Below are 13623 nucleotides of genomic sequence, written 5' to 3' on the forward strand. Positions count from 1 at the left end.
GAGGTGAGAAGGGAAGAGTGAGTGAAGATTGAAAGAGCAGGTTTGGGTGAGAAGGATCTGAAGCTTGGCTTTGATCACCAGATAGTGACGCCAAGAGGTCAGTTAGCTATAGGACTCCAAAGTTCAGGAGAATGGTCTAGACTATAAGCTTGTTATTACATTTATTGAAATACTTTCAGATGGGGCTGTCCTCATAGCCTAGTGGTTAGGGAGCCAGATCCCACATGGCAGATGACCATTGGAATCCTGACTCGGTGGCTTGAACAAGCCAGTTCTGTGTGACCCAAATCACCACTCCTGACTCGGTGGCTTGAACAAGCCAGTTCTATGTTTGTGTGTGACCCAAATCACCAGAGGATGGAAAAAAGGAGAAGAAGGGACAGTGGCATGACCACTTTTTTTTTTAATTGCCAAAAGGTACATACACTCTCCAGAGAGAGACAGAGAAAGAAAGAGAGGACAAGGGAGAAAGTATCCCCATCCCGTCAATGAGACATGTCATGCTGCTAGCCCCTCTCCTCCATTTCTCCACCCCATAGAGATGTGGGGCACGTGTGCATACACGCCTGGCCCATTTTCCCCCCAAGTCATCAGGAATGGAATTTGAGCCACCACCAGCCATGTGAGATCCATCCCTTAACCACTAGGCTATGAGGCTGGCTCCCCAACATTTTTTTAAAGTTTGAGGTGGGAAAGACCTGTAGTTTGGTTTTGATCACGGTATACTTGAGATGTCATCTACACAGGGATGTCAAGACATTAATTGGATACGTGACTCTGAAATTCAGGAGACAGGTTCAGGAGACTCCAAGCATTGTATCGAATTTATTAAAATATTTTTAAATGGGGCCGACCTTGTGTCCTAGTGGTTAAGGGAGCTGGCCCCATTTTATAGGTTTTTGTTACTATAATAACTAAAGATGATACATTGCTTAACTTGCTCATAGATTTCATGGAAAACATATAATTTAGTGTTCAATAGGTCTTCCAACTGAATGGACCTGGCTGTTCTTCTGTAACTTGCCCTGGCATCGTGAAGGTATTTTTTCAGGTGTCTATTCAGCAAAGTCAAAGCATCGCAGTACTAAGTTCTTCAGATCATGCTGAGGCCTGAAGTCCAACCTGGGAAGTTTTTCCCTTTGATTATAAAATCTGCGAAAGTAAATTCTTTACAAAGCACCCTAAAAAAAGCACTTGGGACCAGCAGATAGCATAATGGTTACATTGCTGGATTCCCACGTAGTCAACTGCATTTCGAGTCCCAGACCCGGTGGCATAAAATGCATACCGGCATGTGTGCATGCATGCTTGAAATCCCAAGAGGAGAATGAAGAAGGGATGGCAGAGTGGCCATTCCCCCAAGGAATGATTTCTCGCTTTTTATCTCTCTCTGTCTCTCCAGCAAGTGTATGCACCCTATCGCAAAAATTTCCCTCTAAAAAAAAGCACACTCATAATTTCTGATTATGCTTAGCTAATATTTTCTGAATATTTATTTGGCTATATAATCAGCACTGGGCTACCTAGATGTTTTGCTGTGTTGATGAAAAAGCCTATCAGTCTGACTTACAGTCCTTTTCCATGAATGATTTGGAAATACGGACGCTTATGTTGAGAACTTATCAACTGACTGGTTCACTCTCTAGCTTTTTTTTTTTTTCCTTAGAGAATTTATGAGACCAAATCTTTGTGCGTGAAGGGGTCCTTCCTTTACTAGGGGAATCTGGATGCAGGAACTTAAGTTAGGCTGTGTCCTCAGGACCTGGTGTAGCTTCTAGTTCATAGTAAATACCAAACAGAGGTCGTTCAGTTGAGTGAAATGGCATGACATTCTCCAAGGATTAATGTCCATTCTTTATTGGATGATGATCATGTTCTATTCAAGAAAAAGAATTGTCCAATTGCTTTTTATTGATATTTGTTTGGGAACCACTGACATTTTTTAAATCTTGGATTAAAATGAACTATCTAGTAATTGCACATACACACAGTTTCATCAATGAGGTAATTAACATTTACAGCTACAAGTCAACAGCTGGATTATCTAATAGTCAATTTCAGTCCAAACCACTTAGGACATATTTATGCAATTGGACTACATTTTCTCTTCAATTTATTTTATAAGTTACATTGGTCACTTAGAGCATTTTGATTTTCACTGGGCGTTATTTGACAATCCCTCACATCAGACATAAACCATAAGGTTCACAAACAGATATACCATGAACATATAAAACCATACATATGCCACATATGTTTTTTTCAATTAAAAAACGGAGTTGCTATGTCATTACCTGAATGAGAAGTTTTCAACAGAATTGTTAATATCTGACCTACTCCCAAAAGCTAGGGCTTTCCTCAGCTAAAAGGCGGAATGGTTTTTCTTCCTTTGCAGTCATTTTTGCTTTTTCTTCTTTAGTTAAATGCATTTGCAGTGTAATTTTATCATGCTGCTGCCATTTGTACCACATGTTTATGTGTGGACTCTAAAAGCTTTGCCAGTTTCTGTACAGCAGACATGACTCCGCTGTGTTAAGTTCAGATATCAATACATTACTTCCAGCTCTTTCAGTTTTGGGGGCTTGTTCATCCACTTCACCCCAGCCCAGCCCTACACGTATCGTGTAGTGTATCATTTATGCTTCGACCCTTTCAGTTTTTGCTTTTAATTTGGGAAGCAAAGAAACATATCTTTATCTTGGGCTCCCTCTACTGTTTGAGATGGTTATCAACAGAGATGTATTTAAATTTGGTGTTTCTTAATAGTTGTTACTGGTTTGGTTTTGGCTAGCTAGTTGGCAACCAGGTAGGTTGGATTTGCACTGAGAATGTTTTGAAATCCTGTCTATTGAACACTTTCATCCACCCTCTCAGAAGGGGTAACGATCAATAAGGCTTGCAAAATACTAGTTTGGTGTCACCTAAAGTTGCAGATGCAGTATTTTTAGGATTGTTGTTAAAACTAGTTTTAATACAAGGGCCTTTATTTCTTCTGCTGAATCGTCACCCTCTATTAGTTTAGCAAAAATAAATAAATAAATAAATAAAAGATTTCCCAATGTCACAGTATCAACTCTCAACAGAAGGCATTTCCAATCTTCCACAGCTGTTATTTAAATAGCCCACAAGATTTTTTTTTGAGAAAGAAATAAAGTAAACATTAAATATTTTCTGTAGAATTTATTATAATTTTAGCATAGCTCCTATTCAAGGAACTGCAATTTCTATTTATAATAACCCCGTGGAGAATCTGAGTTCATTAAGCTCTTTTCTGGAATGCTCAATTTATGCTAGAGCCCAAGAAGTCCTGGCAGGTGCTATAGGCAGCCTCGAACCAGTGGTGAGTTCTACCTGCAAAAGACCTGGTTTCTATTTCACACGGGTCAGTAGTTTGTCCTTGATTTCTCTTTTTGCCTTTTTATCAAACACTAGACTGGGAAGCTCGAATTGACAGCCACGGGAGGGTCTTTTATGTGGACCATGTGAACCGCACGACCACCTGGCAGCGGCCGACAGCAGCAGCCACGCCGGACGGGATGCGGAGATCCGGGTCCATCCAGCAGATGGAGCAACTCAACAGGCGGTTGGTGATCAGTATGCGATGAGCACCTCTAACACAGGGAGATGGCAACTAAGGAAACGCCTCTTACTCTGACCCTTTTCTGCTCAGACTGCATGAGGGGCCCGGGCAGTAATTAAATATCTGAAAACACCCATTCCTAGGAGGTACTTAGAAAGCTCGATTTAGATGGGTGGCAAGAAACTGAGTATCATTTAAAAATGAAGAATTCTCCAAACTTCTTAATGGCCCAGGATGGAAAACAGTTCTTAACCATGGGCCCATGTCCAACCCCCAGCCCCTGCTAGGGTATCCACCAAGGACATCAGTGTTCCATGAACCTTCCAGAAATTGCATACAAAATTGTACACAGATGCACACCTTTGTGGCCAGCTGGCCCATATCCATCCTAAGCTTCTGAAAAGGGTACAGAATTCAAATAGTTAAGAACAGTCCAAGGATAGATTCCCTAAGAATATAAAAGCCACTTGCAGGGGTAAAAAAGTTTCATAAGTCACTATTTGCATTTCTACCCTGGTATCAACTCTTTAAAATTATTTATCTAAGAACGAAAGCGTGTTTTTAAAACATTTTCTGACAACTGTTTAAAAACGAAGCTCTTACTATTGAGCTTGTAAAGATGTCAATTGTTTTTTAACCGGCAAACAAAACCCCGAACAGTGTATCTTCCCGTGCTTCAGTGTAAGTCATCATCTCCAACATTTTTCAAGACCAGAGTGGCAGCTTGGGACACTTCGGTTGCCAGCAATGCAAACCCCACATGCTGTTTTCTTCATTGATCAAGTATGAAGGTCAAGGAAAAGTTGAGAGGGACTAAAAAAGAATAAAGAACTGAGTTTGGGGGGGGGCACACCTTATTGGTAGTAAGTGCCTTTGACACTTAACTGTGTCATCCAGGAAAAAAAACAATTTAGTGCTATAAAAAACACACAGGGGCCCAGCCACAGGGGCACAAGTGGCAGGTACCGCTGCATGAGGCTGGGGCTATATGAAAACCCTAAGTTCGAATCCCAGATCAACTTAAACATGCTTTCATGCCTGTAATCCTGGCTGAGAGGTTAGCGCAGAGGATCCCAAGGGCGAGACCCTTCCCAAAATACCTACCTATCTCTCTGGCTCTGTCTTTATCTCACTGTCTCTGTCTACCTCTTTCATAAAGACACAAATGGAGCTTCTGTTGTACACAGAGGAGTACTCTTGAGCTCTCTGGCTCTGTCTTTATCTCACTGTCTCTATCTACCTCTTTCATAAAGACACAAACGGAGCTTCTGTTGTACGCAGAGGAGTACTCTTGTGAAAATCTGCAAGACACTGTTTTAAAATTTCTTTAGTATTTAAAAGGCATTTGTTACCATTTTCTCCTGAATGCGGAAGTCATTTACGAGAACCATAAAAGATTGTCATCCACCTCACACTTCTCTATAGTCATTCCCACAAAAAGCATATTACAAAGAAGAACTGGTGTTACCTCATTTTTATTAGACATGAACATGTCAGAAATCCATGGGAAAGTTCTTTCTTGGTGATCTGACAAAACTCCTGTAACTAAAACTGCAGAGCTGTCTTACAGAGACTCTGTGGCGATATCACAGGCAGAAATTGGCCTCTGGGTCTGCCTTGCCAGAACTGATAAGCTGAGATTGCTTACAGGCTGAGAATAGGAGAGTGTCCCCAGTCTGTATCTACAAGAGGTGCTCTTGAACGCTGAACAAAACCCAACAATAAATCTGAAGCAGAAGGAAGCACCTTCACCCATGGCATAAAAATCCATACAAGTTCATAGCATTCAGGTTGTATAATTTAAAAACTGGGTCAGATCTATCAGGAACCACGTCTCAAGAAGTTTTGCAGCCTTTCATGTGTAAATTCTTGTGCCCTCCAGTAGAGCCCAACGCCCTGGGAGAGGCAGCTGGCTTTGCTGAATGGGAAGGTAGTTAAATTTGCACATCCACACATTTCCATGAGCAAGTTTGTTGATGTGCTCAATTGAGGCAATATACAGTGTACTCTGGATGGAAAATCTCATTTTGTATGCTGTAATGATGTACAGTGAATGAATGCAAATAAATAAATTGGAAAAAAACGTTTGCACATCCATCCAGACATTTAAACAGAAAAGGAATATAAGTTTGAGAAAGTGTTTATTTCTTGTGTAAAAGCCTACTTAGGGGAGGTCAGACAACCTTCAGATAAGGACCTAGGCTTTTCAGTACTTTACTTAACCTATGCATTGAAGCATTTAAGGTTTTCTGTGATTCGGCCTGATAAAGACAGCCCTAGAAAGTGTATTACCAGTCTGACATCTGTCTCACATGTAATCACATACAAAGTCATTTTTTTATAACCAGTTATCAGGAGAAATATACAATGATCCCTGTCTCAGAGTAAGATGTGAGAAATACTTCTCTGCAGTGCAAGAAGGAATCTTCCTTGACTCCTGACTGGATGTTTTTGAAAACCAAACGTGTCTGTACAAGGAAGCGTGCAATGATAAACACAGAGTGAACAATTAGAATGTGTCGGCTGTCATAGTGGTTGCAGTGACAGTGTTCAGACTCAGTCACTGTCCCCTCATGGCACACTCTTTTAGGCCTTCATGGCTGACCACATGCTCCCATCACAGGGAGGTCCCTCACTGCCTTCCCCCCAGCTGGAACACACGTCCTCAGGCCACAGGTCGAACTCCTGCACGCCATGGCACCTTCCCAGAATCCTCCACACAAAGCTAGTGACTTCTTCTTCTACAGCCTCACAGTCTCTTTGAAGTTCTTAACCTTCTTGCCTTACTTTTTTGTCGCCCCGTTCCCAGTGCCTAGTGTGTTTCCAGAATTTAGAATTTAATAGGACGCCACACAAGATTGTTTCCTGAGTTAACTCCTATACTTACAGGATATCTTTTGGAGGCCTCATTGATGGCCTATGAAATGTGAAGAGTGTTCCCTTTCCCTTGGGGTTCTGTTCCCAAAAGAGCAGATCGAGGAAGATGAACATGGTTTTCAATATTTCACATCGTGCCTGTTTTCTAAAGAGATTACACCACAGTATCACTCTGCCAAAGCCAACAGGCTCACTAACATCTCATCTTCTGGTTTGTTTTTGCTGATTTAAGAGGTTCTCTTGGTATTTTGGTTCGGCTTTCATTTTACTTGGAAGACAGGGTTTTTGGGGGTTTGGGGGTGGGGTTGTTTTTTGTTTAGTTTGGTTTGGTTTTAGCATTTTTCTTTTTCTTGTTTAGTTTTGTGTGTGTCCATTTCCAAATTAGGTATTCCAGCTGACTTTCTTATCAATTTACATGGCATTTATATCCTAAAAAATTTAACCTTTTGCTGAAAAAAAAAAAAGAAGAAGAGGAAGACATTGACAAATGGACAAGAACTGGTTTTCTGAGCCCCTCTTGCCACTTCAAGCAGGGTAGGCCTCCAAGGCTCCAGGCCCCCTCATTGTCGCTAGAGGGGCCTTGTCACTCCTCAGACTGCTGGGCCCTGCTTCCCCCAGCTCTCCCTGTGCTTCAGGGAAGATCTGGGGTGGGGTCTAGTACTTGGATTTGAAGCTGTAGTCTCAATAAGGCATGAGATAATCAAGACCCAACTGAGGAGGGTGCAGTAGGTTATGACACTGCCGACATTTATTTTCTTCTCCAAATAAGATCGTCTTAACTCGGCAAACTCTCTGCACTTTGGGAAGGAAAAGAGACCACAAGTTGACATTTGTCTAAATCCTCTTCTGGGTATCTATTGCTAAGCAACAAACTACCCTAAATGGAGTGACATTAAACGGTGACGGTCATTTATTATCATTATCATTTCGTCTCATGGTGCTGGTTGGCCTGGGTGCAGCTAGTCCATTCTCCGAGGGTATCCCATAGCTGTAATGAGAAGGTGGCTGGAGCTGGAAATGCACATACCTGGAGGTTGACACTGGCTGCTGGCTGGCACCTTCAGCCAGAACACTTCCTGCGCTTCCTCACAGCATGGCCACCAAGTTCCACCACAAACTGTCACTTACACTATAATAGTTAAAGTATCACAAGACCTGCCCAGGCTCAAAGGGAGAAGATGTGGATTTCTCCTCTTGAGAGGAGAGTAATAAGGCTCTAGGAGGATAAGTGAGATTAAACGTGTTGACCCATTTTGAGAACATGTGACCTGCCATAAGTAATTGAGGGAATGAGCCCAATGGCAGCTTCCTTTGTGTTTGGCAGCCCTTACCCTACCCCAGTCAAGGTCACACACTGAGGTCGAGGTTACAACTTCTCAGTGTTCCCCACCCCACCTGCTAGCCTTGGCTGTATTCCCTAAGTTTCAGCAGGGACAAGATCATAGAGATCAAGATCTACACACTTCCTACCACAGACATGTTGAAATAATGGAGAAACGCAAACATTTCTCCCTATAATTCTGTGGTCTCTCTGCCTGTTTCTCCCTTTCCCATATTTCTCATAAGAGTCCTTCTCAGGAAATACCTCACAGTCCCTGCTCCTGGCAATGATGTTGGAAATATCGGGCAGAGTCTCTCTGAAGTAAAACTTAAAGAAAACCCTTAAACCAGTGATTCTCTAGCCTCAGTCCAAATAACAGTACCTAAAGAACTTATTAGGAATGCAGATTCCAGTTTTGCTTCCATTTCTGTAATTTTAACCGTCACCCATCTAACCATCACCCATCACCTCTTGTAAGTGATCCAGAGACTGCACTGAGAAAACTGGTCTCCATAAGGTCAAGGGAAGACTGGGGCACTGACACAGGAGAGCCTCATCTGTGTGATGTTGTACATACACACACACACACACACACACACACACACATCTTGGATTGTACTTGGAGACCTGGTTATTCCCTATCTCTTGTACACTCACCCTCCTCCTCCTCCTCACCCTTCTCCCTCCACCCTCCCATCTTCCTGGGCACAAGACTCTTATGAGTAACAATCCCCTGGGTACTGTAACTTGTGTCCCTAAGGACCTCCACGTCAGCATGTTCAGACCTACACCAGCATCTTCTCTCCGCATCTGCCCATGCTCCTACCTGCCTGCTTTCAGTGTTGATACCGCTGCCTACATAGTCTGAGAAAAGACTTTGAACTTCATGATAGTCTCTTCCTTCTTCAACCTCCATATCCAGTCAAGCTCTAAATCTATTTATAAAATTATTACAAATTCTGCCACTAAATCTCTCAAATTTGGCCCCTTCTTTCATCCCTCCTGTGTCTTGAGGAAATGAGTAGCTGAATTCTGGTCATGTTCTCTTGATAGGCTGAGAGACATGAGCAAGGAGGAAGTCAAATGGTGAAGAGGAAGTAGAGAGGAAAAGGGAGGAGCAAGACAGTTGAACATCTGCCTACCAAGAAACATGAAGCAGACAGAGAGAGCCATCAGGGGGCTTGGGAAGCATCCTGCTGGCAGATCCCACTACTCTTAGAATTTTTGCAGGTTGCAAGTAATCCCTGTTGCCCACCCCAGCACGCGTAGAAAGCCAGCATGACCGGCCATGTCTGCTGTGTCTAGCAAGGCTGTTAGCAGCTCCAGCTGCTCTTCCAATTCCAGGTGCCTCTTCTCCAATTCATCCTCCACTCCAATGTTAGGTGACCATTCTAAGTGTACACCTGTCCCTGTCTTTCTTTTTGAGCAGCTACACATCACCTAGAGTACAACTCTCAAAGTTGATCCTGGACCAGGAGGACCTGAGACCTAGTCAGAAATCCAAGTTTGTGGACCCTACCTGAGGCCTGAAACAGAGACTCTGGTTAAGACCCTACAGCCTGTGTTCTAACAAGTCCTGCAGATAATCCTGATGCAGCTCAGGTTGGGGAACCCATGGCCTGGAGAACAACATCCTAACTGCTGCCGGGGTGCCCTTTAGGTGCTCACTGCCCCCCCTTTCTGCTGGCTTTTTCTCATTGCTCGATGCCCATGACCTTGACACCACCATCAAGTTTCCTTCTCAGAGCTGTCCAAGGGCACCAGACTTGGCACATGTTATTTTCTCTTCAGAAAATGTCCCTTCCCTGACAGTTACATGCTCAGGTGTCTCCTGTGTTCCCCCAGGTCTCTGACCAGACTAGGACAGCCCTTCACATTGTTAGAGATGGGGTTTTGCACCATTCCCCCCTTGGTTTTATCCTGATTGTGTATTCAAAAGGCAATACCATACTCTAACCCTCTCTTTTGGAATTCCAGCATAGAGCTTGTACACATTTGAAGGATTCGTAAATATTTAATGCCTGGAAAGGTGACTGACTGGACCACTGACTAAATCCCCAATTCAGGAAGAAAAGTAAAATGAGCCTTAAAAGAAGAAAATGTTTATTTGCCTGCCAGTATGCTTTTTGGTATAATATTTTCACATCCTCTGCCAAACTGTATCAATTATTTGTTAAATAAGAATATGTCAGTAGAACTGCTATTTCAGTTCATAAATCATTCCAATAATGTAGAGATCATTCAATATCTTACTTGTCACACTTTAACTTTCTTTCCATAGCTTTATTTTAGACTTAGTCTAATGTTTTCAAATGCAGGGCACAAGCTATTTATAAGTTATTATTTATGGTGATTTTTCAAAAGTCACCTACTTGAAGCTCATCATAGTTTACAAAACAGAAAGTCAAATAATCTGCAGGTCTTTGCCTTGCTAATTGTTTTGGCTTTCTTGGGATTTTAAGTGTTTCTTCCCTGATGTTCAAGATCATTTTTTACAGATTCTTCATCTGATTCAGAGGATTGGCCCCCAACAAGCAAACAAACAAAAATTAACTCTTCTCTTTCCATTTTCTAATGCAAAGGTATCAAAATATTCAGCGAACCATTGCAACAGAGAGGCCTGAAGATGATTCTGGCAGCCAGAGCTGTGAGCAAGTTCCAGCGGGAGGAGGCGGAGGTGCAGGGAGTGACTCGGAGGCTGAATCTTCCCAGTCCACCTTAGGTATTGGAGGAGGGGCCCACGGAATCTGGGATGGCATCCGATGGTGTGTGACCTGGTGGAGATGTGCAAGCCCCTTCCCTACCTAGGTTAAAGATGGCCATGGAATAGACCAGGGCAACGGAGAAAGAGAGAGGGTGCCAACAGGCAAGGGCAGAAACACAGAGCTTCCCACCAGGAAACTGAGGAGACATGGATTCACAGTGAAGAGAAGGGCCTTCTAGAGACACGAAGGCAGATGAATTCTGGGGACTCAGGGCTGAATATGCTCCCATACGTGTGCATCAAGGCAACTTTTTCAGTGACTCAACCATTTGTTGTTAGGTAGATATTTTCCACTTTTCAATTAAACATTCAGTAAAAGTTTAGTCTACTTCAAAGGAGCAATGTGACAACACTAAGAATAATTACTGTTTGCATTTAGAATAAATTCAGTGCTCTTTAGGGAGATACATGAAGACAAAGAGATTTACTGGTGCCCATAATCATTTGTTTTATTTGTTTGTTTTATTTGCCAGAGGGCTCATGTGCTCACCAGAGAGAAGGAGAGATTTAACGCCGCCTAGTGGGACATGGTCATGCTGCAATCCCTTCTCCATTTCACCTTGCTGGGATTTGGGGCATGCACATGTTGTGGGTGTTTTTCAAGCCTCCCATGTTGGGATTTGAACCAAATGATTGGCCATGTGGGATCTGGCTTCCTTAACCCCTGAGCTACCAGCCTGGCCTAAAGCATTGTTCACCTAATTCAGCAGGCTTGGTGTTCCTGCTTTTCCTTTCTTTGAATCTACCAAAGTAGAATCCAGTCAGGAATATTCTGAGGGCCTAAAATTGACTTCTACTTTTTATACCTGCTATGCTATGAGATTATCATAGTGACATCTTAATAATCCACTTTCTTTTTAAATTGAGCTAAATAATGACAGGTTAACTTTCCAAAAGAAGTCTCAGAGAACATTCTGGGTCAACAGACACCAGGATTTTAATCATTTTAGCTATTTATGGCAATGACATTTTTATATGACTTTTTTAAATTATATTTATTTATTTTATTATAATTTATGATTTACTTATTATAATTTATGATTTACTTATAATCATTATACATCTTTTTAGGATACAGTATGGCTTTTTTATTTTTTGAGAGCTTTTTGCTATAAGGCGCATGCACTCGCCAGAGAGACAGAGAGAGACAGAGAGACAGAAAGCGAGAAATCACCCCCCAGGGGGGATGGCCACACTGCAATTCCTTCTCCTCCGTTCTCCTCTCGAGATCTTGGGCACACACGCACACGTGCCCGGTGTGAGTTTTAAGCCACCGGGTCCAGGACGTGAACCACGGTTGACTACATGGGAGTCCAGTGACATAGCCATTACACTAACTGCTGGTCCCAGGATACAGTATGGCTTTTAAAAGTATGTATACAGTGTGTAATAAACATTGAAGATATAAACATACTCAACACCTTCAACATTTAACAGTTGTGTACATTTGAAATCAACTCTATTGGTTATTTTGGAAGTAAATACTGAATTGTCAATGATGTTCTTCACTGTGAAATACAGTTCTAAATAAAAAGTGATTAAAAAAAAAAAGTAGACATGAGGGCCAGCAGGTGGTGTGGTGGTTACGGTGCTAGACTTCCATGTGGATGACTGCAATTTAAGTTCCAGATCTGGTGGCTTGAAACTCACACTGGGCACATGTGCATGAGTGCCCAAAATCCCAAGAGGAGAATGGAGGAGAAGGGATTGCAGCATGGCTGTCCCCTCTGGGGTGGTCATTTCTCACTTTCTCTCTCCCTGTCACTGGTGAGCACCTGTGCCCTATGGCAAAAATCTCTCAAAAAGTCTCATACATTAATAAGGTTGAATTTTTTAAAAGCAAAGATTATCTTAACATAGTCAAGAATAAAGAATTTGTATTTTCCATGCAGAAGATTGTGGGAGATAAGCATTTATAATCTAAAAAGTTCTGTGGTATCAATCATTGGTCCAGTTAAAGACAGATAGAATTGTACATAACAATAGCTTATTAAGAAGTATTAGAAAAATAACTTCTACTCATTCACTGTGAGTTCTTGTAAGACTATGGTACTGTGCTGTGCATAAAGAAATAAATCCTCAAAATACAAAATGGAATTAGAAAGAAATGTTTAAAACTGAAGACATGGTAAAATTAATGATTTAGTGATTCATAAGATTTACAAAGTTCTTGATTTTAACCTTCTTTAAATTTATTTCAAAAAATATTTAGCTACGTATAAGATTTCAGATTTTTCCTCTCTTATCTAGCTTTGTACAATAAATGATGGTTATAATAATAAATATATAAATACGATATGAAACCTGTGGAAACAACTGTCTATCAAATAATTGATGAATTTGTACTTAAACCTGCTTGTGTGTAAAGTAGTTAAATTTGAATTTTTAGCCTTTTAGTTGAGGAATTTAAAATCCATTGACATTCAATGTTATTGATATGTGTGTGGACTTATCCTTGTCACTTTGTTGTTCTTTTTTTGCCCCTAATTGTTTTGTGTTCTCTTCTATTTATCACCCTGTAGTTTCCCTGGTATAGTATTCCTTAAGTATTTCCTGAAGAGCTGTGTTAGTTTTGGTGAATTCTTTCAGCATTTGTTTATCTGGGAATTATTTTATTTATCCTTCTTATTTGAAGGATAATCTTGCTAGGTATAGTACTCTTGGCTGAAATTGTTTTTCTTTTAGAGTTTTGAATATGTACCCATTCTTTTCTTGCTCACATTGTTTCCATTGAGAGGTCCTATGTTAACATAATGGAGTTACTTTTGTAAGTAAAGCTGCATCTCTCTCTTGCCATTTTTAGAATATTGTCTTTGTTTTTGGTTTTCACCAATTTGGCTATGATATGCTTCAGAAAGGATCTTCTTATGTTAAATCTATTTGGTGTCCTTTGTATTTCCTAGATTTTGATGTCCATATACCTCTCTAAATTTGGAGAGATTTTGGCTAATATATTGAGTCATCAGAAAAGTTATGACCCATTCTTGCATAGAAAAACAGAAAAATACATCATGCCTTTCCTGACTACCTAATATCATGAAAGAGATTTTTCTATGCCTTTACCTATATCTTTGCCTTCTG

At 41.2% G+C, this 13623-nt stretch overlaps 1 protein-coding gene across 1 annotated transcript in view; it reads left to right on the forward strand.

The window, feature by feature from the left end:
- Window positions 1–13623, forward strand: part of HECW1 (HECT, C2 and WW domain containing E3 ubiquitin protein ligase 1) — a 321373-nt gene that overhangs the window by 212860 nt on the left and 94890 nt on the right. Inside the window, exons 11-12 of the mRNA XM_006148902.3 lie at window positions 3433–3583; window positions 10361–10500. Of these exons, the coding sequence (XP_006148964.1) occupies window positions 3433–3583; window positions 10361–10500 (291 nt within the window). The remainder of the gene's footprint in view (window positions 1–3432; window positions 3584–10360; window positions 10501–13623) is intronic.

Source organism: Tupaia chinensis, unplaced genomic scaffold (assembly GCF_000334495.1).
Source record: "Tupaia chinensis unplaced genomic scaffold, TupChi_1.0 Scaffold000249_1, whole genome shotgun sequence".
Lineage (NCBI taxonomy): Eukaryota > Metazoa > Chordata > Mammalia > Scandentia > Tupaiidae > Tupaia > Tupaia belangeri.